Source organism: Castanea sativa, chromosome 1 (genome assembly GCF_040712315.1).
Source record: "Castanea sativa cultivar Marrone di Chiusa Pesio chromosome 1, ASM4071231v1".
NCBI lineage: Eukaryota > Viridiplantae > Streptophyta > Magnoliopsida > Fagales > Fagaceae > Castanea > Castanea sativa.
Genome location: NC_134013.1, coordinates 91,615,406 through 91,627,697, shown reverse-complemented (window position 1 = coordinate 91,627,697; position 12,292 = coordinate 91,615,406). Strand labels below are relative to the sequence as shown.

At 36.5% G+C, this 12,292-nt stretch overlaps 2 protein-coding genes across 3 annotated transcripts; one reads left to right on the top strand and one right to left on the bottom strand.

Moving 5' to 3' along the window:
- The first annotated feature begins 271 nt into the window (after positions 1-271).
- On the top strand, positions 272-9,181 carry LOC142613590 (leucine-rich repeat receptor protein kinase HPCA1-like). 2 transcript variants are annotated; one of them, XM_075787030.1, is made up of 19 exons: positions 272-477; positions 923-1,043; positions 1,142-1,213; positions 1,579-1,653; positions 1,755-1,826; positions 2,109-2,270; positions 2,662-2,736; positions 3,192-3,263; positions 3,364-3,435; positions 3,553-3,621; positions 3,813-3,887; positions 4,084-4,155; positions 4,329-4,460; positions 4,625-5,109; positions 5,187-5,333; positions 5,425-5,561; positions 5,713-5,932; positions 6,617-6,852; positions 8,242-9,181. In XM_075787030.1, the coding sequence occupies exons 1-19, from the start codon at positions 396-398 to the stop codon at positions 8,668-8,670; spliced, it is 2,805 nt and encodes a 934-aa protein (XP_075643145.1). In that variant the 5' UTR covers positions 272-395; the 3' UTR covers positions 8,671-9,181. The 2 variants fall into 2 exon arrangements, with proteins under 2 accessions (XP_075643145.1, XP_075642502.1); XM_075786387.1 differs by having other exon boundaries at positions 5,422-5,561.
- Positions 9,182-9,651: 470 nt separating this feature from the next.
- On the bottom strand, positions 9,652-10,998 carry LOC142637267 (putative methyltransferase At1g29790). Its single transcript, XM_075811547.1, has one exon. The coding sequence runs from the start codon at positions 10,996-10,998 to the stop codon at positions 9,652-9,654; it is 1,347 nt and encodes a 448-aa protein (XP_075667662.1).
- Between the last annotated feature and the right edge of the window lie 1,294 nt (positions 10,999-12,292).

Below are 12,292 nucleotides of genomic sequence, written 5' to 3'. Positions count from 1 at the left end.
TCCTTATATACATACTTACACACACACACACACACACACACACACACACACATATATTTCCCTACTAATTAAAATCAAGCAATATGTGATCATGACTGGTGAATTGTTCTGCATTGCAATTAATGCGATAATGCGAGCAGAGAAGTTCCTTGCAAGTTCTGTTATACTCATGTAGTAATACTAGTTAATATATAAGAAACAGTTGGTTACAAATTTAAACAAACTTTACTAGCTATCGAGTTTTGTCCTCAAGAGTAATATATAAGAAACAGTTGATACTCATGTAGTAATACTCTGCTAAATATATTAGATATATGGGTGATCTCAGTTTCTGACAGATTTTGTTATCCAACCTGATAAAGTCCTCAAGAGTAATAACTACGGTTTGTTTAGTAATGGTTCAAAGAAGTCAGCTGTTTCTACTGCTTGTTTTCATCATATTTTCAGCTACAGCATCCGAGATAGGAAATCAGGACTGTAAGTTCAGTTCATTTCTGTCTTCTTGTTAGTTTGTGTAACTGTTATATTATTAGTTTCGTTGGAATATGAGAGACAAAGCTTTTGTAGTTTGAACAACGATTTGTTTTACTCGAGATTCATGTGAGTTTCTGGGAATCTGAGCACTACAATTCGTATGGTTAGTAATTACTTATTCGGAAGCTGACTCTAGGAAATACTTAGTCAACACTGAGATGCATCACCAATAAAGAGGTTCTTTATTTTAGCTATTTGGATTGCTGAAGTAACATAAATTTTGGTATCAATTTTTATTTTTTTTCCATAATTCCATCACAGGGCCTTAGCCAATGTTACACGTCCTTCCAATTTACGTGAATTTTCAATCTATTTTGAACTATATATTAGATAGTCTTGTTTGAAAATTTGGAGATTGAGTTATGATGCTTTTAATATCCGTATGCAGATGCTGCTTTGCTTTCTCTCAAGAGTGTATTGCAGAATACACCACCCAGTTGGGTGGGTCCGGATCCTTGTGGCAAGGGATGGGAAGGAATTGGGTGCACAAATTCACGTGTGACCTCCATGTAAGCTTTCTGCATTCGCTTTCTAGTTTTTGTTGGCACGTTTGCTTGTTCATGACAATTCCAAATTTTGGTATAAAGCTGACTTTGTATCATTTCAGAATGTTATCAAGCGTTGGTCTGACAGGCCAGCTGTCTGGAGATTTGGAATTGTTATCTGAATTACAGACTCTGTATGTTTTCTATGTTCACTTTGCCTTTGTTATTTGAGTCTTCAGATTCAATTTCCAACTGATATCCCTGAACCACCATTCAGCTACAAGAAACTGCTGTGCTCAAAAATATAAAAATTCACTTCTTAATGTTTGTGGAAGTTATGGGGAGAATTACTCATGCCTCCAGCCTCATGGTCATTGAGATGTGGATCTCACTGTGGCCGATTTAGGCGATTATATCACAAAAACAATGATTGGAGATTTTACTTTCTTTTAAAATGTCCTAACTAAATCAAATGAAAATCTCAATTCCTCATGCTTATTTGGTAGTAACTTGATCAGTAAGTTCAGTAATGCATTCCTGACTAGCTTCTTTCATATAGGGATCTATCTTACAACAAGGGCCTGACAGGACCAATCCCACGATCAATTGGGAATATGAAGAAACTATTGAACTTGTAAGAAAATATTGATTGTTATTAACAGTCTGTGCTGGAACTCAAGTTAGATGGTAAAGATCTTCCTAATTTACTATGTTTCTTTCTTATTTGCATATCAGAATTTTAGTTGGTTGCAGCTTCTCAGGTCCTATTCCTGACACAATAGGATCTCTACCGCAGCTACTCTATCTGTAAGGATTCTGACTCTGTAATTTCTTCAGTAATTCAAATGTTTTACTGCAAAGGACATTATGAATCAAATTCCTTATGGATGCTATCTTCCATGTAATAAATGACACAACTTTAGATGAAGGGTCTACTAGTAAGTCCTAAAAATTTACCATCTCTGTCTGTAATGTATGTTTGTGTACATATATACACATAATTCACTCTGAGTTTCTATTTTTAGTGCAGTAAAATGAAAGGGCTAACATACTGTGAAATTTGAAACACTTTGTTGCTTTCATCTGCAGATCTCTGAATTCTAATTACTTTAGTGGACAGATTCCGCCTTCCATTGGTTATCTAACCAGTCTTCTTTGGCTTGATCTAACTGACAACCAGCTTAAAGGACCCATTCCAATCTCTGATGGGAACACACCTGGTCTTGATATGCTACTTAATGCCAGGCACTTGTATGTCAACTCTCTTTGTGAAGTGAGCTTGTTAGAATAACAATTAAGTTATTAAATTCACCATTTCCTAACGGCTTAAGTTTTTGGGAGAATCATTAATTTATTATGGTATCAGAGCAAAAGATATTCAATTTGAACTCCATCTTTGCTCTACCTCTCATTTAAAAAGTTAAAAACCTCACGTGAGACTCCACTCATAAAAGGAGAGTTAGGGCCCACACGCGTAGGGAGTGTTAAAATGATGGTTAAATGATTGAATTCACTATTGTATAACAGTTTTAAGCTCTGGGGATGACCAATAATTTATCAGATTTGATTTAATTTTTTTCATCCTATGACTTTATTTTCTCCAACTAGAACAACCATCTAAGATTCTGTCTCTTATCATCAGTCATCTTGGACAGAATAATCTTTCAGGAACGATCCCACCTCGGCTTTTCAGCTCAGAAATGCTCCTGATACATGTGTAAGATTAGTTATTCTTCTAATATCTGGAATCTCTTGGTATAATCATGTTACATGAGAAGATATATGCATTATTCGGTTACTTCAATATTATTAAAATGCATATGTATATAGATAATATATATCTAATAGCCCCGCTAAACTTACATTATTTTTCTGTTTCATGTTTAATCATTATTCATTAATAGCTACTTTCACATGTTACACCCCTTTTTTTTTTTTCTTTTTTAATTTTTTAGTGAATAGGTATTGTCTTCAAAAATTGCATCTTGATATATTGTGGTAATGCTAACCATGACTTTATTTATTTGCAGTAGTCTCCCTTAGATGGAGAGAACACACACACACACACGCATGCATGCAGAGTAGATATTTTGCATCATCTTTTGCTTTTCAACAAAAAATATCTTGGAATTTCTACATTACTTTCTATCAACTCATTGATTTTTCTGGCAGGCTTTTGGATGGCAACCAACTGAATGGCAGCATTCCTTCTACCCTTGGACTTGTGCAAGCCTTGGAGGTGCTGTGAGTATCTGTCAGAAACTCCGGAAAATTCACCAGAGATTTCTATTGGCTATGGATTTCTGATAAGTTATTGTTGTTTAATATTTGTTTTTGGCTATAGGCGCATTGATGGAAATGCATTAAGTGGACCTGTGCCTTCAAACTTCAACAATCTTACAAATCTTAATCAGATGTAAGAAGGAAAAAGAGACAAGCCAAATTAAGCTATATATTTGATTGAGAAAGGTTATTATGACCTGGTGTGGAAACTTTATAAGGCTTTCTTTTTGATGATATATAGTTTTTTCAGGTACTTGTCCAACAATAAACTGACTGGTCCTCTGCCCGACCTTAGTGGCATGAACCGCCTCAGCTACGTGTAAGTTATAATGACATTACTAACATATGAATATCAATGTTAGTGTGGGCTTAAGTAAATCGTTTGTTAGACTTATCACAAAAATGATCATTTAAGCCTTTCCAGCCCACCAAAGAAGATGCTCAGTCGCCTAACAATATCTAGTTCTCTTGGTTTTGAGTTTCATTTGTTGACTGAGATGATTTTGGCAGGGATATCAGCAATAATACCTTTGACGGATCAGACGCTCCTCCATGGTTCCCAACCTTACAGTCTTTGACAACATTGTATTCTCCCTCTCTCTCTCTCTCTCTCTCTCTCTCTCTCTCTCTCTCTCAATGTGTGTGTCTCTGCTGAAACATGCATTTGTGTGAAACAAAGGTGTTTATTTTTCCAGGATATGAGGAGAAATGTGCTTTTCTTTTTGGCCTCAGGTTTAAATTATTCAGTACTGATGTAAAACCTGTCTACCTTGCATGGCAGAAAAATGGAAAACACACAACTTCAAGGACAATTTCCAGTTGCCCTATTCAGCTTACCCCTTCTACAGACTGTGTGAGTATCAGGCTATCAGCTTGTCTAAAGTAGCATTACACTCATTGCAATGGATGTTGAGAAATCCAAATTGAATAAATTAGTAATTCCTTTGTATGAAGCCTAAGGAGGCTAGTTACACTCATTGCAATGGATGATGGTTATAAGGCAATTATTCTGACATGTCGTAACAGGGTACTAAAGAAAAACCAGCTCAATGGCTCCTTGGTTATTGGCACCACCCATAACCAACTCAAACTCATCGATTTGCAGTTCAATTTTATTTCTCACTTAGAAGGAATGGAAGCGTACAATGGTACATTGAAGTAAGATGAATTTCCTTAGTAACTTTGGCCCATTCTATTTTATAGTATTAAAAGGACCAGCTAGTTTTTTTGGAAGCTTACTTTCCAGGAAAATGTACTCATTGTTTTATAGCCTATAATAGTTATGTCTCATTATTGTGGTAACACTGTATTATCTTCTACAGACTGGAGGACAACCCAATCTGTGGGGTGACAGGAAATCTAAATAATTACTGCACAGTTTCCCTCTCCAGTGCCTCATATTCAACACAAAATGTTGATTGCGACCCTGTTCCCTGCAGTTCAGATCAGAATTCAAGCCCCAACTGTAGGTGTGCATATCCATACACAGGAACCCTCTCCTTCGAAGCTGTGTCCTTCTCAGACTTGGGGAACAATACTTACTACAAAATACTTGAGGATTCTCTCATGCATTCTTTTCACTATCATCAACTTCCTGTGGATTCAGTCTCTCTAACTCTGAGTAATTCCACTACGACTTCATCTGAGTACCTTGAAATGAAGCTAAAAGTCTTTCCTTATGGCCAAGTTAGTTTCAATCGAACGGGAATTTCTAGTATTGGGTTCATGCTTAGTAACCAGACTTTCAAGCCACCACCACCTTTTGGACCTTTCTATTTTATCGGTGATCAGTATGAGAACTATACAGGTAATTCTGTGTTTAAATGATAATAATTTCTGCGTTTTTTAGTAATTATCTTGATGCATCTCTCTTCATGCCAACAGAATCAAAAAAGTCATCAAGAAGTAGTATTGTGATTGAAGTTGTAGTTGGCGGTTCCATTCTGCTGCTGGTAATACTCCTTGCAGGGGTTTATGTTCTCTACACAAAGAAAAGAGCAGAAAGAGCAATTGAACACACCAGTCACTTTTGTAAGATGGGTTTTTGTTTATATTTTGCACTTTTTGGCTAATCATATGGAATTTGTAGGGTTATTTTTCTAATTCATGTCAAATAAAGCAGCACAATTGGACCAGAGCAGTAGGGGTTGTGGTGTTATTAAGGTAAAAGGTGTGGGATGGTTTTCCCTTAAAGAGCTTGAGAAATACAGCAATCATTTTTCAGTAGCCAATGAGATTGGGTCTGGCGGTTATGGGAAGGTCAGTTTTGATTGTCCCTCAGTAGTATACCATATAAATGTATGTCGATATGCATGACCAATCTTTTATTTGAGACCAGCTTTTGAACCTTGTTGCTAATTTTCCAAACAATTGCTGTCACTAAATGTCTTGTTTGTCAACATTTATACAGGTTTATCAAGGTTCTCTTCCTACTGGGCAACTGATTGCCATTAAACGGGCTAAAAAAGAATCTATGCAGGGAGGGCTTGAGTTCAAAACTGAGATTGAACTTTTATCAAGGGTCCATCATAAGAATCTTGTCAGCCTTATGGGGTTTTGTTTTGAGAAAGGTGAACAAATTCTGGTGTATGAGTACGTTTCAAATGGTAGTCTAAAGGATAGTCTTTCAGGTACTTCTATCCATTTTCCTCCTCCACTCAATAAGAATTACAGTCTTTGTTGACACTTCAATTTCTCACGTAATTGATAATCAAATGGAACTATTCAATTCACTGGCATTTGTAGTAATTACCATTAAGTCAATAATTGTTAGGTCATACACCTTGCATCTACCTACAAAAACAATAGAAAAATCTGATAGTAGCACAACCATAAGAATTCTGTAGTCTACCAGTAATGCTCTCATCCAAAGATGACATGAGAGGAATTAAATAACTTGGCAAATACTGCAATTTGTCTTTAGCCTGACTCTGATCACTTCTCCCGTAGAGAATAAAATGAGTTCTGGTAGACAATCCTGATAAAATTGTGCCCAAAGGATTTGATGACTATATGCTGGGAATTCTGCCACCCAAAACCCTTTTCCTTCGTAACAATATCCATGCATCAAAATTTCCACTTCCCAGTCAATACAAGGGTTTAAATTTTTTAAGTTGTACCTCATTGTCCAATTGCAAAATTGATATGTTGTCATCTAGCTTGACATGCACCAATGAAGTATTTGTCAGATTCTCATTCCTTTGTCAGTACATTATGAACCACCCTGAAACCTCGAACAAAGTTTTTGAAGTCAAAAGATACTGAATCCTAATTCATTTTTTTCTCTTAGTTGAAGACTAACATATTGTCTGCAGGGAAGTCAGGGATCAAGTTAGATTGGATGAGGAGACTTAGAGTGGCCCTTGGTGCAGCCAGAGGTCTGGCCTATCTTCATGAATTTGCCAATCCACCTATTATTCATAGGGACATAAAATCAAACAACATCCTCCTAGATGAGTCATTAAATGCTAAAGTTTCTGATTTTGGACTCTCCAAGCCAATTGATGACAGTGAAGGAAGTCATGTTATCACTCAAGTTAAAGGGACAATGGTTAGTTCAGAATCTTTTTACCTCTACTTCAACAAAAATAATGCATTTGTTATGTTCTTTAATTAATAATATAAGCATCAGAATCTGGTCAGTCCAGAAGCATCTGACAATGAAATTACTGGATCAGGATTTGGACAAAAACTCAACCCAATGCTCTTTGGTCTTGTATAAAAGTATTATTGGATTATACCAAATTTAGAAACGATTCTCATTCTTTAGCTAGGCATCTGCTCTAATAGTATATGGCTCACCTTCAATGGATTGTCCTTGTGAAAAACACATAAAATAATAAAAGGTAAGCAAAGCAATACATAAAATGTGACATGATTTGGCAATCTCGATGTCTACATCCACAGGCAACACCAACCAAAAATAGCCACTATCAGTAATAATTACAATCACAGTCCAAACTCTCATAAACCTCACAAATATAAACTAACCTAAATCCCCAATACACCTAAAGCTTCTCTCACACTAATGTACTAGACAAAGCTTAGTCTCCAACTCCCTCTAGGCAAACTGTCTTCTAATTAACTCTTACACACACAAAAAAAAAAAAAAAAAGGCTACGCCCCAGCTCTATTTTAAAGGACCATTGCACCTCCTCATTATTCTTCTAGCTAACATAGGATTCCGAAACCAACTCGGAAACCTCAAAAAATTTTCTTTCATCGGCTGGACTTAAAAGTCCCAAATTTTGCAAACCCAACAACAACAAAAAAGAGATCCCAAAAATATAAAATGAAAATCAACTTTATTCAGGCATCTTTTCTAAAGTAAAAGTAATAGCAAGATAAACATGGTGAAAGGAACATTTTGAAGATTTTTCAGGAATGATCAAGTTTAGTTTTCTGAAATTCCTGGTGGAGCTTCTGGGAATGTTTCAAGGAATGAAGTAGATAAATGTAAAGATAGCTACCTATTTTTTCCCTCTTTTACTGAAGTTTTAGGCCCAGCCATTGGCAAGGGATTTTTTCAAACTCACACACACATACTTCTACTAGTACCTGGAGGCCTTAAACAAATTAGGAAAACAAAGCAGCCGGTAGGAGCTGTTCACCACACCAACTATATACTGCACAAAAATTTATTTAAGTGTTATAGGCAGGGCAAGCATTTCTTGCTGCCTACTATTACTGCCAGAACCACCATATATTTGGAGGGGAAGAGATTTTCATTTAATGATCCCACAATATGCCATTGCAGAGTAGGGGTGGTTTCTGTTATACCATAAGAGTACTAGTATGAGTTTGTGGTAGTTTAGGCATCTTGATTTCCAATCACTTGAAGAAGAAAAGCTTAAGTTTCAAAATTTTTGTCTTAATATTATTTAAATTTCACAAAAATACATCAAAATCTAGCACTAAGAATGGATTTGATCAACTGCAGGGCTACATGGATCCAGAATATTACATGACCCATAAGTTGACTGAGAAAAGTGATGTATATAGCTTTGGAGTGCTAATGTTGGAGCTGATAACTGCAAGAAAGCCAATAGAGCATGGGAAATATATTGTGAGAGGGGTTCAGGAGAAAATGGATAAGACAAAAGATTTATACAACCTTCATGAATATCTTGACCCAGCCATTGGTTTGGGAACAACCCTGAAAGGGTTAGAAAAGTTTGTGGATCTGGCAATGAGGTGTGTGAAAGAACCAGGATCCGACAGGCCTATGATGGTTGAGGTGGTTAAAGAGATTGAAAACATTATGGAGCTTGCTGGTGTAGATCCCAATGCTAATTCCACATCCGCTTCTGCTAGTTTTGAGGAGACAAGTAAGGGGAGTTCGCCCCATCCAGGCTATCCTTATAGTTGAGGCACTTGTTTTACAGTGGAGTATACCTTCCAAGATAGAAGCCCTATTCCAAATTTCATTCCAATCAAATGATCCACAACTGCCAATATATCATCAGAAAAAATGAAATGGGGTTTTTTCAAACATCGTAAAAGGGCGATTTTTTTTTTTTTTTTTCATTTATTTGAATAAAATATTCTGATCTACTTTGTGTAGAATATCCAATTAGTATTGCACATCCTAATGCCTGTAATCATATAGTAAGTTACCAGAACTGTGTTTATGATGGTACTTTTTTATTTGTGTGTGGAGGGTGAGGGGGTTGAAACAGAATCTTAGGCCGTCAACCCTGCACAAATACGAAGGGAAGAGCAAGAAAGACAGAATTTAAAATATTTACAGAATTCCAAGCAAGGCTAGTCATCGTATACTGCACTTTTGATTTCTACGCTATGTACGCAATTCTACAATACTTTTGCAAAGAGAAAATATGTACAGTTTCCTATTTCAGTTGAGACAATTATTTCGTTTTTTTTGGCTGTCGTAATTAGCCCTTTCTGTTTTGGTTGTGTGGTGGACGGAATCTTCGAAGGTCATGTACTGAAACTATTGCTTTGTTTTTTGCTCAATAGCATGGTTGCTAAATTGAATTAACCTTGTAATCCTTTGGTCATGGTTTTGTTTGGCTTTCCCTTAGACCTATTCATCAATCTTCTAAATCTGTATCCTTGCTTCATCGCAACTCTGCATAATTTACAAGAGCAACAAAATAGGCCACAAATTGCAACCTCAGTCATATCAATTGTCAAGTTCTATGGTGCTTCTCTATACCCTTTTGTTCAATTAATATGTTTATATTTCGCACCTCTTAAAGTAAGACTTCAAATCTATTTAGATTTTCACTTGCCAAAACCAGTCAAGATTATCAAACAAAACATGATTATCATACAAAATGTGTTGGCGGAGCAAATAGGTTACACGTGTACCTTATTAGGTGCAGGCTCACTTCATTGGTTTCTCCAACAGAGCTGAAAAGTACCACTCATTCTTATGAATTCCACGATCAAGCTTCCTGCTAGCATTCCATCTTAGTTTCTTGAATCCAATACGATCCAACATTGGAATGTAAGTGGCGTTGAGTTGTGACCCCTGGCAGAAGAAGTGGTCAAGCCAAAATAGCCCCCCTGGCCTTAACACCCTGTATATGTCATAGAGCGTGAACTCAAGCATAGTTTCCGGAATCCAGTTGCTTAGAATATGTATGGAATGCACAATATCAAGTGTGTTCTCAAAGAAAGGAAGCCTTTGGGCTACACTAACATGGATTGGGATCAATCCCCGTGAGGCAATGAAGCTGTTGAATGGACCATCCAAATTCAATGTGCTAGTGATGATTGTGACATTCCGTTCTCTCATTCTGGCAGCAAATGTGGCAGTCCCACCTCCTATATCAAGTCCTATACGGATTGTCCCATGAGGTTTTGTGTTGAGAACATGATCAATCCCATAATCAAGCCCTCCATCGTCAAAGAGCCACTGACTTTTCTCTCTGCCCTTCAAGTCGAAGCAATTTTTGCAGTCAAAGTATCCTGGTGCATTCTTGCGCTCTATGAGGCACCGGTAACTTTTACAAGTGTAGGGATCCCAAATGATGCTGGTGTCTGGTGGGGTTGCCCAGAGGCTATCCGGAAATGTTGTTGGCTCTACATAATTGGCAGGGGACTTGGGACGGCATCTCCGGCGTGGAAGTGGTTCGCACCCTTTAAGCATGAGCCTTTGGACTAAAACATCATCTATTGGACACTGGTCTCCAATGTCGTATGTCATATATTGCACCAACTCCTCTGGAAACTTAAAGCAGCCTGCTCCAACTGGCGGGTAAACCTCATCAGACCCCATCTGTGGTGAGTACCCCAGTGGAAGCTCGTGAGGGCCAATTGCAAGCATAAGCTCATCAGGTATGTGAATTCTTGAATCAATATCATAACCAAGTTTGATGGACTCGTGTGCTCGATTAGTACTAGATAACTCGTCATGTTGGCGTGTAAGCTCGATGAGTAGGGCCTGGCTGAGTAAGTTAGTGGAACTGAGTTTTTGGAGCAGCTCAGCAATTATAGAGTGACTGGGAGCAAGCTGGGATTTGGTGGAGTTAAGGTCGTGCAAGAGAGAGGTGCAGGAGTAGACAGATAAGTTGAAGTAGAAAGGAGCAGTGAAGATGTATATGGTGAGGAGATTGGTGATTATAATAAGCAAAAGCATCTTGAGCTTGTACTTTTTGTCATGGGACTGTTGTTGTTGATGTGCCTGCTCTCTTTGGCTTTGGAAGTCTTGATCAGCTCCACTTCCCATTTTCTATTCACTCTGAACTCTTTTAGTTCAGTTCAGAGAGTAAAAAACAAACCTTTGTGTGTGTGAGAGAGAGAGAGAGAGAGGGTGAGTAAGAAGTAAGAACAGCAGTGGGGGAATTTGAGACAATGAAGAAAGTCGCCTTGCTTAGAACATAAGGTTCTCTCTATGGAAACTTCGTTCAGTTTTGGACGCTATAGATTTTACAAGTAATCTAATTAACTTGCAAAGTTGACAATTTCAATGTCAACTTGCACTTTCTCTGGATCTTGACCACCTGGATCTTAATTATATTTTTTTCCATGCCATCCCCAAATCAAATTTTTAATTAAGAATGAGCATTGATAATGTGGTTCATATCATATGGTTCTTTCATAAATTTTTTTTGTTGTTGGTCTTTTTCATAAATTACAAGCAGATTGCTTCACTTTCAAAGGTTTTGTTATTCTGTTAAAAGAAATTGATTGAAAACAAAAGCGCTTATATCAGTCAAGTAGAAGATTCTCACATTCAGACCTCTCGTTTCCATGCTGTAGGGTAGTAAAAGGGCCTTTGATTCTGGGTTTTTTTTTGTATTGGGCCTTTGATTCTGATGATTATGTTAATGGGTATGCAATCAATCTACCAACTTGATGAATCCGATCCAACCTAACTCAGCACCTCAAGTTTGTTGTTTATGAATTGACGAGTTCAGTTTTTTTTTTTTTTTTTTTTTTTTTTTTTTAAAATTTTATTATTATCAGATTGGATTGTATTTGGGTTGGCAAGATTTTCATTTTGAACAACCCAACTCAACTCACATTATTAGTAGTTAAAAAAATATATGCATCTAAAATTTATTAATTTGACTTATTTTGGATTTTGCAACTTGGTTTAAATTAATTAATTAGTTTGATTAATTTTGATACTTCTAATAAGTTATGATATTAGACTCAATTATGTAAACTGTAATCATATGTTGAATAATAAGTTTAAAAAAAAGTCCAATATTTTTTTTATTAAGCATAACAAAATTTTTCCATCCTAATTACTACAAATTGGATTGATTTGGTTTTATAACTACTTGAGAAAGTCGAGTTGGGTTGAAAAATACCCTAGCCTAACTCAACCCAACTTGTATACAACCTTAATTGATGGGTTTCAATTATGTGTTTGGAAGTGTGTTTGATGGATCCGCGCGTTACGCGTGATAATTTTTTAGAGTGGTTTCATTAAATATATAATATATTTTTGTTGTAATTTGGACTAATTTAATAAAGAGTAATGCATTTCATTTTCATATTTTTATTTATTATAG

Bases quoted from the DNA above. Each gene is read 5' to 3' on its own strand.
- LOC142613590 (XM_075786387.1), top strand. From the start codon at position 396: ATGGTTCAAAGAAGTCAGCTGTTTCTACTGCTTGTTTTCATCATATTT. The intron at 2,737-3,191 runs GTAAGATTAGTT...TTTTTCTGGCAG, and splicing joins GAAATGCTCCTGATACATGT to GCTTTTGGATGGCAACCAAC. The intron at 4,461-4,624 runs GTAAGATGAATT...TATCTTCTACAG, and splicing joins GCGTACAATGGTACATTGAA to ACTGGAGGACAACCCAATCT.
- LOC142637267 (XM_075811547.1), bottom strand. From the start codon at position 10,998: ATGGGAAGTGGAGCTGATCAAGACTTCCAAAGCCAAAGAGAGCAGGCA.